General features: G+C 44.1%; 1 protein-coding gene across 1 annotated transcript in view; it reads right to left on the minus strand.

The window, feature by feature from the left end:
* Positions 1–18967, minus strand: part of mib2 (MIB E3 ubiquitin protein ligase 2) — a 32455-nt gene extending 13488 nt beyond the window's left edge. The window contains exons 1-10 of the mRNA XM_079738045.1: positions 18811–18967; positions 12642–13004; positions 11673–11844; positions 5661–5767; positions 4204–4398; positions 3628–3770; positions 2677–2784; positions 2149–2253; positions 1225–1387; positions 129–262 (exon numbers count right to left, since the gene is read on the minus strand). Coding sequence (XP_079594171.1) covers positions 129–262; positions 1225–1387; positions 2149–2253; positions 2677–2784; positions 3628–3770; positions 4204–4398; positions 5661–5767; positions 11673–11844; positions 12642–12864 — 1350 coding nt within the window. The 5' untranslated portion in view covers positions 12865–13004; positions 18811–18967. The remainder of the gene's footprint in view (positions 1–128; positions 263–1224; positions 1388–2148; positions 2254–2676; positions 2785–3627; positions 3771–4203; positions 4399–5660; positions 5768–11672; positions 11845–12641; positions 13005–18810) is intronic.
* Between the last annotated feature and the right edge of the window lie 60 nt (positions 18968–19027).

Below are 19027 nucleotides of genomic sequence, written 5' to 3' on the forward strand. Positions count from 1 at the left end.
TTCACAGTCCTGGTCATTAACACCTCTTCATCTTCCTAAGAGCTATCGGTGGACCGAACCAAAGAGGAGGTGAACCAAACCAAAGATTTGGACCAAACCAAGGTTGGGGACAGGTGCATGAGACTCACTTTGTCTGGATACTTCTGCACCAGCTCGCGGACTTTGTTGGCGCTGCCGTGCGCTGCTTCGATGACCAGTCGACCGGGGTTGTCCTGCTCTGTCGACTGAGCCAGGAGCTTCTCCAGCACTGAAATGACCGTGCCTGGACACACGGACAGAGACAGAAAGACAGAGAGAAAGAAAGAGGGACACAGAGACAGAGGTAGAGAGAGAGTAAGGGAGAGAGAGAGGGAGAGAGTGAGCGTGAGGGAGAAAGAGAGAGAGACAGAGAGAGGGCGTGTGAGGGAGAAAGATAGAGATAGAGATAGAGAGAGAGAGAAAGAAAGAGAGAGAGCGTGTGAGGGAGAAAGATAGAGATAGAGAGAGAGAGAGAGAGAGAGAGAGAGAGAGAGAGAGAGAGAGAGAGAGAGAGAGAGAGAGAGAGAGAGAGAGAGAGAGAGAGAGAGAGTGACAGAGAGAGAGAGGGAGATAGGAATAGGAGAAGGACACAGAAAAGAGGCAAGGGACAAACAAGGAGAGTTCATTAGCATTAAAAAAGGTTTTCATGCACTTTCAGAGACATAGTACCGCAGGTATGCAACGCTTAAAATACTTCTGTCCTAGCCCAGTCACAACATGAACAAGGAGGAATGAGTCAAAATGTCCCCATGCAATATGACCACAATATCCAATTACTCACAAAAGCAAATCCAAACACACACACACACACATGCAGTTTTGAAGCACTTCCTTGATTCGCCAATCCCATGCCAGTGAGGTGAATACACAAGGATGACACAGAAAAGGGTTAGTAACCGGTCACAAGGGTTATTGCTCGGTTATAAGAGTGAGCTATTCAAGGCAACGCCCAACACCTTCTGCAGAGGAAACAGTCATTCCCGCATGCAGAGGGAGCAAGGTGAAGAAGAGACGAGGACACCTGATAGGTGGAGGGGGGGGGAAAAAAAAAATCAGCAGAAAACAGAAACAGCCCCATGCAAAAAAAAAGCCTGTGTGGACCGGCCCCCAAGGGCAGGGCCACAGCATGGAGGAGAGGAGAGAGGGTGGAGGCGATGGAGATGCAGGCGATTGGTCGGTCCGGCCGGGCGGGCGGAGTCTCCTTACTTCCTGATTCGCTGGGGTTCTCCGCCGTCATGAGGTTGGCATCCACCTCCGCCGTTTGGGCCGTGAGGCAAGCCGGGTTGAAGGTCCAGGTCTGGCCGCCGAAGGCCACCCGCAGGTCCCCGTCAGCGTACACCTTCAGGACCTTGCCCACCTGACCCAGGGCCTGGGGGGGGGGGGGAGACACCATGAAGTAGGGAGAGCACTTTGAGTCATGTGCTATGACTGTAACTGTAACTGTGTAAACTATACTGACTGAATCCACTGACTGTTTGCACTACCACTCATTAAAAAATATACAACAATGACCAACCTTGCATTGTTTAATCTGGCCGTTACTTCATAAAGCAACTTGTACATTATTCTTTTGAGGTTGTAACTAGGTTAGAACTCTGCGTGCTTGTCACTCAAAGCTTTCAACTTTGCTTCGTAAATCGCTTTGGATTAGCAAGTGTCTGCTAAAATGGGTCTGCTAAAATGTGTTAAAATACCCCAAAATAAATGTCAGTAAAAAGAGAAAAATAAGAATGGCAGAGATATGTGAAGTCAAGATAAACTTACATATACATAACCCTTATATTATATAAACCCAACCAATATCGGTCGAGCAGAAGGCATCCATTTCACAGACTCCTTAATACTAGCTCATAATTAGGGCAGATGGGAGGAAAGGGCTCTAAGTGAGATTAATTCCTCCGCACAGTACACCGCGGCTCCGGTGGCTGACGGAGAGTACCCCGCCTGCCAAGAGCAGGCTTTGCGGTGACCGCTGCCTTAACATGACACAGGATCCAGGACAATCGTCCCCAGGACCAAAGAACGGGGCACAGAGTCCCATGACTGTGCGTGTCCCCTTCCTGAACCCAAAACAGGGATATATGAGAGGACGACGTGGTCATCAGCAGAGAGGGAGTGGAGGGAGCCTACGGGGGTCATGCTGTCGGTCCATTCTCCGTGGCCCGCCTGCAGTCGCTTCACGCTCTCTATGTCCTCCAGCACTTGAACCAGCTCGCCGACTCCGAAGGTGGTCACCTGGGCGCAACAAATGTAAAACACGCCGACTTTAGCATTAACCGCATGAACCTCATTTTATTCTGTTCATGGTGGATATAGGCTTAGTATGTTGTGTTGTTGATAAGAACAGCAAGGATGACGTTATCTTTGAGTTTTGTGTTCTGCTGGTTTTGTTTTTCTTTTCTGCTTTGTGTATAATCCCTGTTGTATTTTATTTGAAACAGAAAACACCCCTTTTGGTTTGTTCTTTTTATTGTCTATATATATATGAAAAAAGGATGGCGCTGCATATAAATTACATCAATGGTGATTGTAAACTGTATAAATGTGACTCCAAATAAAGAAAAAAAATAAAAATAAAAACAGCAGGGGTCAGTAAGAGTCCCACTCAGTGGTCAGGGACAGCGGAGAGACGGTGATTGCCGTGGTAACGAGGGGTACCTTGGTCAGGGCCCCTGGGTGGAAGGTCCACCGGATGTTGTTGCTGTACTGGACCCTCACATCCCCTCGGTCCGTGATTCGATGGACCGTCCCGATCCGACTGATGTACTGCAACCGCAAAACGGAAAACAAAGAGGACTGGGTCAGTTTCCAAGCATCTCCCCTGGGAGGTCATGACCCCGGTTCCCTGCAACAAATTCTCATGTGAAAATGTCATTTTATCTGCTCTGTTTCCTCTTTTCCCAAGTAGGCCGACTAGACTTCTAACAGGCACACACACACACACGCGTACCCACACACACACACACACGGTGTACGCCACATTTGATCTACATTGACCCGCTGTCGGTTCTCGTCGAGACACAGACTCTTACGTAAGCGTCAACCTGTTTTAAGCGCGTCTCTGTAACGCAAATATCTCCAAACATCCAAAACAATGCTGTGCTGTGTGTGCTCAGTCTACGATTCCCAGCCCTCGCAATTCTAATATTAAACGTGAATCGCGACGTTATATAAGTGATGTGCGCTGGAACACCACAGACCTTGTATTTTGCCTCTGCATATCAAGCAGGGCTCTGTGGCGCACAGACCGTACATCTTCAAAGGAAGAGACGATTCTGAGTGTCTGAGTTGTGTCGGTTTAGCTCAGGAGGTAGAGCAGGTTGACTTGTAACCGGGAGGTGGATAATTCGATCCCCGGCTGAGCGTCAAGGTGTCCCTGAGCAAGACGACTAACCCTAAGTGCTCCCGATGAGCTGGCTGTGGCCTTGCATGGTTGCCTCCACCGTCGGTGTGCGATTGTGTGTACGAACTGTTGCAAGTCGCTTTGGATAAAAGCGTCTGCTAAATGTCCGAAATGTAAATGTAAATGTGCCTTCCGTACAAATATCGGTTCTCCATCGAGATACGTTCTGGATTCGAAAAATGTCTCGACTTGGTGGTGTGAAATACCTCGGCCATTTTGGGGTTCCAACCCCCGTGGCCCTCCTGCATCTGCCGGAGGATGTCCACCTCCAGGAGACACTTGACCTTGTCCCCCTGCTGGAAGGAGTGTCCGTCGGCACTGTCCTGTCGCTGGAGCTCGGCGTGCTCTCCTGGAGGACCGGAGAACCACCCCACCATGACTCACCGAGACACAGCTAATAATAAACACTACTACGCTTCGGCTTCCTTCGGAAGATGGGGAACTAAAATAAAAAAAAAAAGATCTGGAGATTCTGAGTGGTTTGTGAACCCATGGGAAAAGTGTTACCGTGACAGGTGCTCTGCTCAACGATCGAAACATCATAATAAAACGGGGAGAATGTATATAAAATAGGCACAAAGTGTCATCACAAAAACACAGTCAGGGGATTAAATTAAAAAATGAACACATATCTATAAACTATGCAACTATAAAAGCGTCTCAGTGGCCAGGATCTGCACATCAAACCGAAATATGAGACATTAAAATATGAACAATACAAATCTAAACTCATCATGCTAAACTAGAGGAAAGGAAGCAGTTTTGCAAGGAGGGGAACCTACCCAGCTTGGGCAGGTGTTCTTTGTAGTAGAAGCCGCCCTGGACATCAGACACGTACTTGAGGTCTACCTTGCCCTTGTGGCCCATTCGGTAGACGTTAGTGGTTCCATTGGACCAGGTCACACTGGCCACGCTGCGGCCGGACTCTGTGTCCCAGCCGCGAATATCCACTACCTTACCAACCTTTCCCTCCCCACCTACACACAGTATCACACACATACAAACACACACACACACCAGAGCACAAGACACGGGTCAGGAGAGAGGAACAACTCTGGAACCTCAGGAGGATGAAAGGATGTTAGCAAAAGGTTATTTTCCAGCCTTGAGAAACACAGGACAGAAAGTGTTCATTAGTACAATGTGTCAAGCCATGGACTAATAGAGCTAAAAGAAATGCTAAATAAATGCTAACGCTATAATGCTCTACTGCAATCAAACGATCAAGTACATTACACCACTACGACACAACAATAGATGTGTATCTATTTCAGCGGTACAAATACAAATATGGGTCCTCCACATTGCCTGATGGCCCACCTAACCAGTGTCATAAAGAGTGGGATCAACTGATGTAGGAGTCTTTTTTTTTTTAACATGACCAACCATTTATTCATTCATTTATTCTTACGTACGTTAACTCATGCACCATTCTATCCTAGTCAGTGATTTAGCCAAACAGCCAAGGCCTTCACATTTCAAAGACGCCAAAGGGACATTTTGACTCATTCGCTCCAACCCATTAAAGAGTTAAACTCTGGACCAACATGACAAAGCAAAAACACAGAATGCATTTTCCCCTTTTTGCCAAAGCGTTCCCTTCGCATCTCATAAAACCGACCAAGGGGCCATTGTTATTCAACATCAGGGGAGACAGGCGACCTAATTTAGCCCGCGGTCAGAAATAAGACCCACATCCTCATACATGTTCCGCATTCTTTGTTAGCGATGGCATCATTCAATTGAACCATGCATGTGACCTCCTCATTTCACTTCACCATATGAGACCCAAAAACCATGAGAACTTGCTCACTTTTGACCAAACATGGTCTTTCTAAGACACACACACACACACACCTGCAGAGCAGACATGGGTGAGTCATGGCTGTTGTTGAACACTTGCAGACACAACCAATTAACAGCAGCGACATAGCACGGGTTAACGAGCTGGGAGGGTAGAGAGACGTTATGGGTTGAGTGGAAGACTTTGAAGTGTGTGTGTGTGTGTGTGTGTGTGTGTGTGTGTGTGTGTGTGTGTGTGTGTGTGTGTGTGTGTGTGTGTGTGTGTGTGTGTGTGTGTGTGTGTGTGTGTGTGTGTGTGTGGGGGCCAGATGCACACCATGCGGTGGCCCGGCGGGAGAGCTGTAAACATGGAGGTACCTGCTCGCTTCAGGGGCAGGAATGAACCGTACCAGAGGATGCTTATTAATACCTTCCCTGCGGCGGGTGGCTGACTCACCGTCTTGGTTGCCCCAGTCCCAGTCCGGTCCACGCACCACTTTGACCCCCTGGAAGATGCCTTTGAGGATGATCCGTGTGAGGTTCTGCCTCGGTGCCAAGGTAACTCTGTGAGGAGGAAGAGCACAGAAACACGATACCGCTCAGGAACAAAGTGCAACAGCCAGCACGATCTAAACACTGTGTCTCTGTATCACAACAAGGACACATCCTTCGACTTCACAACAACAAAACAAGATTGACTTTGCTGTAATCAGGATCAGGAACACCGCAGTTAAGACGGTCGCCAAATGACATGTTCCGGAATAAACACAAACCCGTTCTCACAACGCACCTTATGGTAAAGATTTGATCTGTTGGTGGCGCAAAGGAACTGCCTATTCCCATTCTTTGTAGCAGAGGTTAAAATCCCGTCTCCATGTCTACCGCACAGCTTGTCGTGTTTCTAATGGACCCCTTTGCGTGGGGAGAATCCCAATGTGTCCAGGGCAAGCCTTCCAAGGTCGGGGGCTGAGTGCGACGTTTCACTCTCCCTCTCATCTGTACGTAGCTGATGAAGCTACCCCTCGCTAGCGTCACCGTGCCATCCCTTAAGGTTCCTGCTGAACGTCTCCGATTGGCAGGAGATGAGAGGAGCTCCTGGGCTGCGTGACTGTAGACAAGTAGTAGACATCCTGCTAATCTTAGCGTGGGCCTGTCTGATCTGGCAGGAGGACTACCCCGCCGGGTCAGGTGTGGAAAAGCGCTTTGCGGCTAATCCTTTGAAGGCAATCAGAAAACAAGCCCGGAAAACCCATCAACAGCACACCTCCGCGTCTCAGTGTGGAAACTTTCCATGTCAGGGGAAATACAGGGATTTGAGCAAGCCCCATTTTGATATTTTTAAAGATGCTCATTGAACGCTGTCCAACGCGATAGACTTCCGGAATAGGAGTAGTTGTGATGGGGAATGGTGATATTAGTACTAGTAACGTTATTCTTACATCTAAGGACATGAGTTGATGTTGGGACAACGTAGCCAGCTGCCATCTGACAACCTGTGTTACGGTTGTCTTGTTAGTGTCTGACCACACTCAGCGTAAACAACTCTTTCCTGACTTGTAATCCTACCTGAAAAGCCACTCAGATTGAGTGGCTTTATTTTTGAGCCACTCGGACACTCACACACACACACCTGTGGAAAAGACATTCCAAATCCAGGGCCAAAAGGTTCTTTGGGTTCAAAGGAATGTCTACTTATTCAAATACTTTGTTTATTTAATTAACGTTGTGTTGATTTGTGTTTTTACATAAAAACATGCATTTTTGATGTGGGTTTAATATAGAACGCATGATTTAATGGACACCCACACCCACACACACACACATGCGATGCGGTGAACTAAATTATCTTATTCCTGTAGACCACAATTTTCCCCATTTTTTAAATTTAATTGAATAAACTAGCACTTCATAACAACAATTTGAATCAGGATGTTAGACAACTCCTGTAACATACAGCCCTAGATGTAAATGTTCTATTAGGCCTGTCTGTGTTTGCTCGTTAGTTTGTTTGTGTGTGTGCGTGTGTGTGTTTGCGTTTGTGTGTGTGTGTAAACAAAGTCAAGGGAGTTAGATGATAAGGGCAGGGGGGGGATTGTGGTGGAGGGTTTATGGTGAATGTGTCATAACCGCGTTTATGGAGGAGAATGTAGAGCAGAATGTACATTTGTATTTTTGTTACCCCGTTCTCTCAGGTTTCCTCTACCAATGGGTAGAACACATGTTATTATATTATTAGAGTAATATTATTATTACAGTATTATTAGAGGTGATAGAACACATGAACCAGCAATAAATCTGCATGCAACCACACACACACACTTATGCCAATGTTAATGTACAAGATACTTTACAAAAAATGTACATAAACAAAAAAACACAACTGAAACCATAGGATTCTGAAAACGACACTATCACATGACAATCAACTAAATACAATTACATTATCAAAGTTAATTGATAATCTTTCCAAAAATATGGATCATACCGGAGACCTTTGCGTGTTGCGAGGCCACCCACTGGACTACAACAAGGTGGAAGGAGGGCTAATGCGGTCATGTGACAATGTGACAATGGTAATCCGGTTAGATCACTGTGATTACAATACAACACGTGTCGCCTGCACGGCCTGCCTTGCCCTGCTGGCCCTCGGCCTCACGGGGCTGTGAGGCCATGCCTGGAAACGGTCTTCTGAGAATATCTATTCTCTCTGCCTTAATACTTATCTAATGAAATAAAGCCTTTATAGGATGTTTGGGAGTGTCATTGGGATGAAGAAGCCAAAATGGATAAAGAATTATTTAGAAAAAAAAACTGATGAAGCCTACCTATTTCTTTTCACACATTAGTTTGGTAGTGCCGTTATGGCTTCTGTTAATGGGTTATATCATAACAATACTGAAGGTCATACCTGGTTACAGCTGCTGTCTCTGTGGGATCACTGGTATGGAGCAAAACGATTCAGCAATGTCAAAATGCCCTTTTTCATTTGCCTCCCATTTGAAATCCACTAAAAGTCAGTCTTATACAATGAACGAACCGCTGCAGTGCTTTTGAGGCAATGTGCGTTGTTACGAGCAAAAGAGAGGCTGCTCCATCTGGGAGAGAGAGAAGGGGAAGAGAAGGCCTACTGTGTGTGTTGCACCGTACGTAATTAGCAAAGAGGGGCCCCAGTGAGAATATGATTTTCATGTGATGAGTGTGTTTGTTTACTTGACTGACTCGAGCAGCGAATGCGATATGCTTTGACAGCAGGAGCGAGTTGACAAGGACTCGATTGTCTCCCTGACTGATCGCTACCATTCTGGCAATGTGTGAAGTCACTGCCTCATCCGTTTATATTTTCACGAGGACAATGTTAAAAAAATCTTTAAAAAGAAATAAACAATTACATAACGAATCACAAAATGCTTCAGTGGACACACTTCTTTTTGGATATTTAGTCATATGATTATTATTTCAGTTTTATATCTGTTGTGCCCATTCTGTGTGTACCTGCATCCCCAAGCTAGCAGCTAGAGTAGTATCTAGCAACAAAAGAAATCAGGACCCAATACAATGACCAGGTTAATATGAGGGGGAGAGGTGCAAACTAATAATAAATATTAGCTGGCTGTTGGCGTTGAGGGGTTTCAAAGCAAAGTCAAACCAGCCATTATTTCTGCCCACCCTTTCCACTGTAAGATTGGGTTAGCATAACACAAAAATTGACAAAACGATCACCTTAATAACTACAATCCTTACTGTCTACAGCACAGTTACATTCTAATACACCAAAATTATTTTTAATCTGTTGTTGACAGATGTAAGTGGCCTACAGAAAGGTGTCTGTTTATGTGTTGTGTTTGTTGTGTTTATTTTCATAGAACTTCATAGGCCCCTCTATACCTAAAACTAAATCGTAATTGGTGTTCCAGCACACAGAGACAAAATGGCAGCCAAAATAAAACTTGCCACATGTCTCCCAATACGCCGCTGCCTGCAATTGGTCAACAACACCATGCGAGTCTCACAGCGACACCTGTTAGCAATCGAACAGGCCACCGTTCACAGTGACTTTATTGTACGCTGTTGAAACTGACCCGTTCAACAGGAATTATAACGCCAATGTGCCATCTTCGATTTTGTATAAATATATCGGGGCCTTAGGTTCGTCTTTATCTCTGCTTTGTTTCCTCTCCCATTCTGTTGAATGGAGCACATGTATGAACGTGAACATTCTTTATATTATGGAATGGTAACGTATTAGTGAGATCTATTTTCTGATTAAATGCAAAACAACATTTTTCAAAGCAGATGACAGCCATTGCTAGTGGCGGTGGAGTTGGTAAGGCAAACAATCATCTTGTTGTGTAACAGACTCATGGTCTCAAGTACATGAACATCCCTGTTTGAACCGGAGTGAGCAAGAACTGAGCAGTATTTCCCAGTACTCTCAAACACAGCCGTTCACGAGTTTTACCATGGTCCCAGATCTTGTCTACAGTCCTCATTCAACGGCAGAACGAATGCCTGGGACACAGTCACAACCGTTTTGAACTGCTCTTATTCCATTCATGCTGACCAAGGCAAAGATAATCATTTTAAATGATTATAAAGGTATTGTGTATAATCAGTCTGAGCTCTGTTCAGACTAATCTGTCTCAGATTCTACAGCATAGCTTCCATTTCAATTTGGCTGCGTAAAAGTGTCAGGCATAAATCATACTTTACTAAAGTAGCAGACCCAGCCAGTTCACCTCATACAACAAAATGTATTAAAAGGGTGACAGGTTGAAAGTACAAAAGTTACGGACACATACAAAGGGTTGTGGTTAAGCAAAATTTACAAATCCAGGAACCCATTTGGCTCTGTCTCAACCCATGTATAGGAGAATCTTTTATTATTCGAAAAAAATAATTAATAAATTAAAAACGTAATGTCATAAAACATTTTAAAAAAGCCAAATAAGTTTAGCATTTTTCCAAAAAATAAAAGGAAAAACATAGAAAAAAACGACCCAATGGTAGGCATCTTAACATTACTGGTTCTAAAAAGGGCTCCAATATTAAATTAATTTGATCAAAAGTGGTTAAAAAAAGTTTTTATGCTTTGTTTTAAGATTGAAAAGTCACAAGCATATGGATTAAACACAACAGGGTGTAACATTTCCACTGATACGGCCATGAATTTGGCTAAGTAGTTGAGAGGTGAACGGCTTGGCTCACTGTTTGTTCTTGGAAATGATCTAAGCCATTCCTGAAAACATGATCAACATGATCAGCCCTGGGGTTGCCGTGCCAGGCATGGGGACAGCATGTTCCATGTGATTACAAGAGATGCAGTTTCTAAGCTTAGGAACTACAGGCTTACTAATTCTAGGAGTGACCCGATCATAACGACAGGAGCTATTCTGAAGGTGTGTCACGCGATACCCTAAGCATACATTGTGTGTATTTAGACAAAAAGAAAAGAAAACTCTGTGGGTATTTGTACAGTAGGCATGTGTGCTGGCACAACATTTTGTTGGCTTTGACGCAATGCCTCCATGTCCCTTCCAACATGCCCATAAACAACCCAACCGTCAGCCGTAGTTCACACATGACCACAGTCAATATGTGCTTTTGAGTGCTTCCCAATATGAACCAGTTCGACTTTATTCTGATGCTTTTATCTGATTGTACTAGCTAACTAGAGGTATCTGTGAGCAAAGTAACCCTCTTTATACTCTTCATACTAACAGTGTCTTGCAGAGGCCTTAATCACTCGGTGTATCTTCTTAGATTCAGTATTATTAGAGGTGATGTCAATATTAAGATTATTGTAAACAAAGAGAGTGGTAAAGGCTGAACAGCATCTATCCCATCAGTCATAGGATGCCAATAGTGAAATCTTTCCCATTGCAACTATGAGCGTAATACTGCTGGTATACATTATACATAATGTGATTTGTTGAAAATCTGAAATCAAGCTCTTGCTATAAAAAAACAAAGAAAGGGATGACTTTGGTTAGACAGGATGTGCACGCACTAATAAACACGGCTTTAGCACCCAGTTAAAACGTCCATTAAAAATCAGATTCCAAAAGTAAAAAAGAAAACACAATGGAGAAACATCTGAATTGAATAGACTCTGTTATGCTTGAAAAACGACCTCGTTATGCTGAGGTAGTTAAAGGGGGAATTACTGAGGTAGTTAAAGGGGTATGTATTGAGGTACTTAAAGGGGTATGTAATGAGGTACTTAAAGGGGAAGGTAATGATGTATTTAAGGGAAAGGACCCCACGGCTGTGAGTGTGCAGTCGCGTAGCGCTCCAAGGGGTAGTTAAAGGGGTAAGTATGGAGGTAGTATAAAGGGATATGTATGGAGGTAGTATAAAGGGGGGTGTATGGAGGTAGTATAAAGGAGTGTGTTAGGAGGTAGTATAAAGGGTATATGCACTGAGAATTAAAGGGATAGGTACTGATGTATTTAAAGGCGAAGTTACTCACGGCTGTGAGTGGGCAGTCTCGTAGCGTTCGAAGGCATGGCTCAGGTCATGCTTGTTGTTCATGTAACACTGGGTGCAGAGGTCATAGTCGAAGCACACCTTGCACTTCCAGCGCATACCCATGATGCCATGCTTCTTGCAGCTGTCACAGATGATGTTGGAGTGACGAACCCCTAGGGGAGGAGGAGGTGGGAGAGAAGGAGGAGGAGTGGTCAGATGGACCCGAAAACATCGAGGTAAACCTGCCATGTTTGAGTACCGTTATAATGCTCATAGTAGTTGTGCCTGAACCGGGTTCTTAAGTCTGTCTCTAAATATCGTTATTGTATATATTATGAAATTAGCATTTTGATTATTCAATTCAAGTGGGGAATATATCTATATATATATATATATATATATATATATATAGACAATAAACATAGTTAATTGACCCAAGCACATACAAAGCCGAGGAGAAAATACAATGAGCCCTGACAGCCGGACCTTCTCTTCAGCACAACCCTGTACAGTTCCACTCCATTAATTCTAAAGGACCCAGCTTTCGGGGCGTTTAACGCAGCATTAGTCAGCGTCACTCAAGCGTACAAGCCAGCGTGGAATGGCCACCGGTCAGTTGTGAAGACCTAAGATGCCTCTTAAATATTTCTAAACGAGAGGAAACTCTCTTATGTCAACGTAACATGATGAATACGTGAAAGATTAAAAACATAAATGTCATTTAAAAACAAAGTATAACAAATATCCCACCAATCAAGGTGTTTGCTTGATAATAAAGATTGCATTGTATGATGGCAGCACAATAACTCCGAGCAGAACTTCAGTATAGGAAATTCAGGTTGTAATTATTTATACAATCTATCTCTGATTTATTTTTTATTATTATTAGCTTGTACTTTGTTTGTTTTTGATTGGTTTTGTATGTGTATAATTGTACATGTCGGAAAACCAAAAGAAAACAGCCTCTCACCGATCTGGGCGTTGTCGTAGAGCAGCAGGTCGTACGCCCCCTGGTAGCCCGTTCGGTAGTTGGTGCGCGTGCCGCTGTCCCACTGCACCACCACCGTCTTGTCGGGCGTGGTGGTGCTGCCCTGCCGCCCGATCTCCACCACCGTTCCCATGTGGCCCTCCGAGTCGTCCTGGTTCCCCCACTTCCAGTCCAGGCCGCGCACCACGCGCATTCCCACCTCCATGCCGCCTCTACTGGGGCCGGGCCGGGGGGCGGAGCGCTTGGCCTGGGGCCTGGGGCCCGGCCTGCTGCCGCTGGGACGGCGGGCCCGCGGGGGGAGGGGGGGCTCCAGGGACGGCTCCAGGAACAGGTGAGGAGGACTCACTGCAGGGAGGGGAAGACGCCTTTAGTAAGCGGCAGGAGCAGGATCCAGGCAGCGTGGGATTAGATACGCACATCAGCGGGAAGTCAGCGCTAGATGAAAGAGGGGAGGCAATTTGGGAACTAACGACGCATTGGAAGACTTAGCAGATGAAATATTGGATGAAACACTGAGAGACGGCTGAAACGTGTCCTGTGTGAAGGTATTCAACTACGATAGCTACGTCGGATAAAAGTGTCCGTTAAGCTCTGTCAACTCTGTCTCTCCTCTCCGTCCCTTCATCTCTCAACCCTTTGTGTATCTCTCTTCTCATCCCTTCGTCTATCTCTCTTCTCAATCCCTTTGTCTCTCTCTCCTCTCGATCCCTCTTCTCCGTCCCTTCATCTATCTTTCGGTCCATCTTTCATTCTTCTGTATTGAGCAGCTTGACTTCCTGAGTGATTTGTAGGTTAAATAACCCAGATTAAAAACAATAATCGGGTTTGGTTCGAAAAAATCAGAGATTTTATTTTTAGGTCACATCGCCCAGCCCTATGACACACACACACACACACACACACACACACACACACACACACACACACACACACACACACACACACACACACACACACACACACACACACACACACACACACACACACAACAATAATTTGTGTAGAGCCATGAAACCCTACTCATTATGCACACACACTCCCCAAACTCACTCTCTCACACACCTGTGTGCTTCAGCTTCAGAGGACTGAGTCAGCAAAGGCTGGGATGCTAGAGGCTCAGTAGCCAGTGCAGACATATAGTCTCTTATTAACCATTAGCATAACCGAAAACAAAGCCCAGGAATGACAATTGGACCCTTCTAGCACTCGCTCAATCTGCATCTTGTTTGCCGCATGCCATGTATGACTAGTTATGCCACCAATGCCGAGAATGACACTAATCTACGTCAATGGAAGCCAGGGTTCAGAAAGTCTGTAAAGATGCATGGTAATCATGATCAATGCCTAGAAATACATGGTTTAATTTTGAGCCATTTGCAAGGCTGCTTCCATAAGATTAAACAATGTTTACCTATTAATATCTAATTTGATCAATCTAAATCAAGATAACAAAGCCATTTAGAAGCCTGAATGGCTTTGTCATCTGATAAATATAGATAGATAGATAAATAAATAAAACTCTTGTATATATGCTATCTAGTGCATCTAAAATAGTGGTAATGAAGACCCTGTCCAGACTGCAGTTGGTTCACCTGCTTCAGTTCTATGTCTGTAGTATAATGCAGCAACTAGCTGTCATGAAAGAGCGACCGCTCCTTCACAGTTTCCTTGTGTTTCCCTTGTTATTTTTTTAGGTTTAAGATAGGGGTAGAAGCTCAGGGTTATTCATTGAGGTTTAAGAGCGTGTCATTTTATTGCGGTTTAAGAGAGTGTTAGGGGCTCGGTGTTATTCTGTTGAGGTTTAAGAGTGTAGGGGGCTCAGGGTTATTTTGTTGAGGTTTAAGAGAGTGCTAGAGGCTCAGTGTTATTTTGTTGAGGTTTAAGAGAGTGCTAGAGGCTCAGTGTTATTTTGTGGAGGTTTAAGAGAGTGCTAGAGGCTCAGAGTTATTCTCTTGAGGTTAAGAGAGTGTTAGGGGCTCTGTGTTATTTTGTTGAGGTTTAAGAGTGTAGGGGGCTCAGGGTTGTTTTGAGGTGGCTCAGGGTTGTTTTGAGGTTTAAGGGGCTCAGTGTTAATTTAAGTGTAAGAGTGTAAGGGGCTCAGTGTTAATTTGTTGAGGTTAAGAGAGTGTAAGGGGCTCAGTGTTATTTTGTTGAGGTTTAAGAGTGTAAGGGGCTCAGTGTTTTTTGTTGAGGTTAAGAGTGTAAGGGGCTCAGCGTTCTTTTGTTAAGGTTAAGAGTGTAAGGGGCTATAACAAGTAGCCCCTACTCAACAGAGTAGGGGCTACTCTGTTGAGGTTGAAGGGCTCAGTGATCTTTTGCTGTGGCTTGACTTGAAGATAAACAAAATCCTCTGCAACATAACATTTTAGTTGGCAAGTTTGTCAGTTGAATCAAGTGCAGTACTAGAAGCAAGAGCTAAAACATCCTCTTTGGCCTTCAGCGTTTCAACATCAAATCACAAGTCTGGGTATGTCCATTTATTTTACACTGCAGGAATTCATAAAGGATAAATCCTGTCTCATATGTGTCATCTAATACAAATCATCTGCCTGGGTAGTGAAAGGGTTTCAGGGCCCATGTGAATGCCACAAACGAGTTAGACCCTGCTGTAACCGGACCAGAGCTGACACAGGGCAGAAACATCTGGTAGTCAATGCGGTTCTCAGGAAAATCAATATAAATGCTGTGTAAACAGTGCTTTAGGTCAACACTGGGGTTTCATCAGAGTTGGCAACAGGCCAAAAATAAAACACCCCTCCATTGCCTTATTACACAGCTCATTTTATACATTAAAAAACATGTCTCTTTATTTGGACATGCATCGTTAGGGTGAGACAGTATTGTGTAAATGCAAACATAACTAGCTCCAAAATAACAGCGGAAGCAATAAAGCATGTTGCCCTGTTGGCACATGAACAGCTATTGTTCCTAGATTGATTTATAGAAACAGTTTTGCATGTATCATGTTACTGTTTCCCTATCAAACTTGGCAACCAAACACATTTGAACAACAATGGCAACATACAATGTCAAGGACCTCAAGAGTCCAGTTTCATTACATTAACGGGCCGATGGAGTCAAATTATTGATGAAATAAACCAAACCCTAATCTTCGCAGTTCCCCTAAGCTAGTATTTATACACAGACTAGAGCTGACTTAACCCTAACCCAACAACTACTAAACCCTTTCGGGAATTCATTTTGTTTTGAAAATGCAAACGGTACTCACAACCCACAATCCTCAGGCCGCTTCGGAACATGTTTGGGAGTGGTAATCCCAGGTGGAAGAGCACCCTGGGAACAGCCACTGCTGTAGCAACAGGCTCACAATGTGGCAGCAGGCAAGTATGATGCGACGCACATACCTGCCCGGTCACCCTGTAATGGCGAAATAGTACACCTATTTTCTAGAGGACCCCAACTGTTTGTTTTTGGCTGTGAACTTTGCTCTTTGTTTTAGAGAGAGCAGGTTTGTTTTTTTTTAAACCCGCCCAAGTTGGCCGTTTCATGTTAGCAATCAGGGAATGACAGTTCATTGTTCAATTCCACACAAAAAAAAACATTGGCGAGAGTATGGGGGTTTATCTTTGAAAAGCCTGAGGAAGTAGACAATTGTTTAACCCTGACCTGTAGAAAAGACTAGAATGGGAAGCTTTATCTGCCAAGCTACGAAGGGCTTGATCAATTGATTGATCGGCTAATTACTAGATCAATCGACGACTTCTTTAACGAGATCAGAACGAAGATAAACATCACTTTCTCTGTCAATATTAAGGCACTTCGAGATCAGAACGAAGATAAACATCACTTTCTCTGTCAATATTAAGGCACTTCGAAAATAAAGTCTTTTGCAAGGCATGACCCTTTTTTATAATATTTACTTTGACATTCCCAATCATTTCCCCCTCTATGGAACAGGGGATTGTATTTCAGAAAAAAACAGAGTCCCCACCCCCAAGGGTAATAAGGCTGCACAACAGAGCAGCAAGTTTCACCATAGTCCTGTCTCCAACCCTTTCTAAAGCATGTATACGTGTCTCACTGTAAACATGTGGGAGCACGACAATCTCTCCCACCTATTGACAATGGCATGACATGGTGAAGAGCCAACATAAATGTTCCAGTTTGTTTATGAAAAAGGCTGTATGGCTCTTGTCAAGTGGCTGAATGAATGGACCCGCTCCTGTTTAACAGGTTTTCCTGTTTGAAGAGCACCACAAGCCACCACTTAAGGTAGGGGGCCAGGAAAGAAATACAGTAGCGGACACAGCATGCAGGCCCAGCGGAGCGCACCGGCAAATCAGAGACTAAGAGTGCTCCCCATGACCGGTGAGTGTAGGGAGGCTCACTCTGTCTCCCCCACTGACAGACAAACCGAGCCCCCCCCCCCCACCACACACACACACACACACACACACACACACACACACATTCTGTGTTTGTACTTTTCATGCAGAAGGCAAGTTGGACTAACACAGCAACATTCCAGGCTTGAACAGGCTTTTTCAGAGGGGCTACTTATTGCACAGAATATGCATGTAGATTTAGAGGGAGGGGGCGACTGAATGGAGAGCATGTGATAAGGATGAAACATTGGAGGTTGGGTAATAGGGGGATCTGATGAAGTATGCAGTAGTGCATGTAGTAAAAGCCTAGAGGAAAATTTGCTTTTTCGATCTGGCCCGAGCTGCAAAACATGAACAATATTATGGATCACCGTATCCAGGCAAAGCATTATTTTCTTACTGCATTTTCAACCTCTCTCTCACACACACACACACACACACACACACACACACACACAGAATGACAAATTAAGTGAAGTAAGAGAGAGTATTGTAAACGCAGCGCATCTTTTGTAATGAAGTCTGCTGATCTGCTCTGGGATTGGGTAAATAGAGCTTAGACTGTCAGTCTAGACTGGATAGAGAAGACATTGAGCATTCAATCATATATAACTCTCAATAGGCATACAATCCCAGCAATGGAGAAAACCATCTGCTGATATATAAAATTAAAATGAAATAATCCAAATAAATCAAGAATCTTCACAAATGTATAATGTATTCCGAATTCAGAATAAGGATTGTTTATCATCATCTTATTTCCTGTCGTTATATATTATAAGAGTAAAAATAATTTGGCTCGACCCCTCCCCTTACCTGTACAATATTTTTAAGGAAATAATCATTTTTTAAAAATCACTGCCACAGTGAAGCAGATAACATTGCTGAGAAATGTGTTAAGATTGCAATAAAAAATAATATAACCCTTTAAAAAAGTAGAATACTAAAAAGGCATAAATAAAACTGCATAGCGTAGCATATAAAACAATTAAATACAAGCATGACATGAATGACACCCTACAATTATATTATATCCAAAGAGGAAATAAGATCCAGACAAAATACACAGGCTGTGATAATGCACCAACTACCCATGTTAAAAGAGGAAGTTTCTCATAGATTAATAGATTAATACAAAATTGTACATGTTTTTGGGACTCTCAGCTGCAGATCCAGAACGCACCTTGAACAGGCGGAGGGCTGGGGTGCAACACATTTATGAGTAGGGGGGGTGGGGGGCGTTGCCATACAAAGAAAGCCGAGAATGGCCCAGGTTCGACATCTATTCCATGTGAAGCCTCTGCGCTCCGATCTATACCAGCGTCTCAAAACCCAAGCACGATTGAAGCATCCGTGACAGTTAACGATATCATGCTATTATCCGTTAGTCGTTACAGATGATGTCTGAAGACGACTGGCATCTTTGACAATGTATTGAATAATGAGAACGTAATCAAAGCTTAACCATCGTTCGATTGGATATGTGCTCGCACGTCTGGGTTACGAGCAGATGTATGCATGTATTATCGCGCAGACGTCTCTAAATGTGTCTCTCTGAGATAAAGGGAAAGAGAAATTTACGCAAATTGCTCTGGCACATTTTCCAAAGCAACATGCAATGGGTTACTTGATGCAGGGTGCCGAGGGTGCGACTGCATAAAATAAAAAAACCTATCTCGTCTATGTTCTTGTTCTGACCACTGGTTAGCGACATGCTATACAGAAATATTGCTAGCCTAAACATCCTCTGCTAGCAGAAATACTGCCTCGTAAAAAAAATAATCCTTCATGAATAAATGACTTACCGTCTCGCGAAACGCGGTTTAATGTGAGGCACAATATCGCTCCATCACCGCGTCTGCCATCAGCGCTGGCAGTCCTGTGACGGTGTTTTTCAGGAATAAATAAATGCTATGGTAAACCAAGGGGGTATTGCAGTGTAAGAACGCTGGCTAGCTAACAGCCATAATAACACGCCCATGCATTGCGTCACTCAACCCTGGCTCACATCACCGCGGGTGA

Source organism: Pollachius pollachius (genome assembly GCF_949987615.1).
Source record: "Pollachius pollachius genome assembly, chromosome: 6".
In the NCBI taxonomy this organism is placed as follows: domain Eukaryota; kingdom Metazoa; phylum Chordata; class Actinopteri; order Gadiformes; family Gadidae; genus Pollachius; species Pollachius pollachius.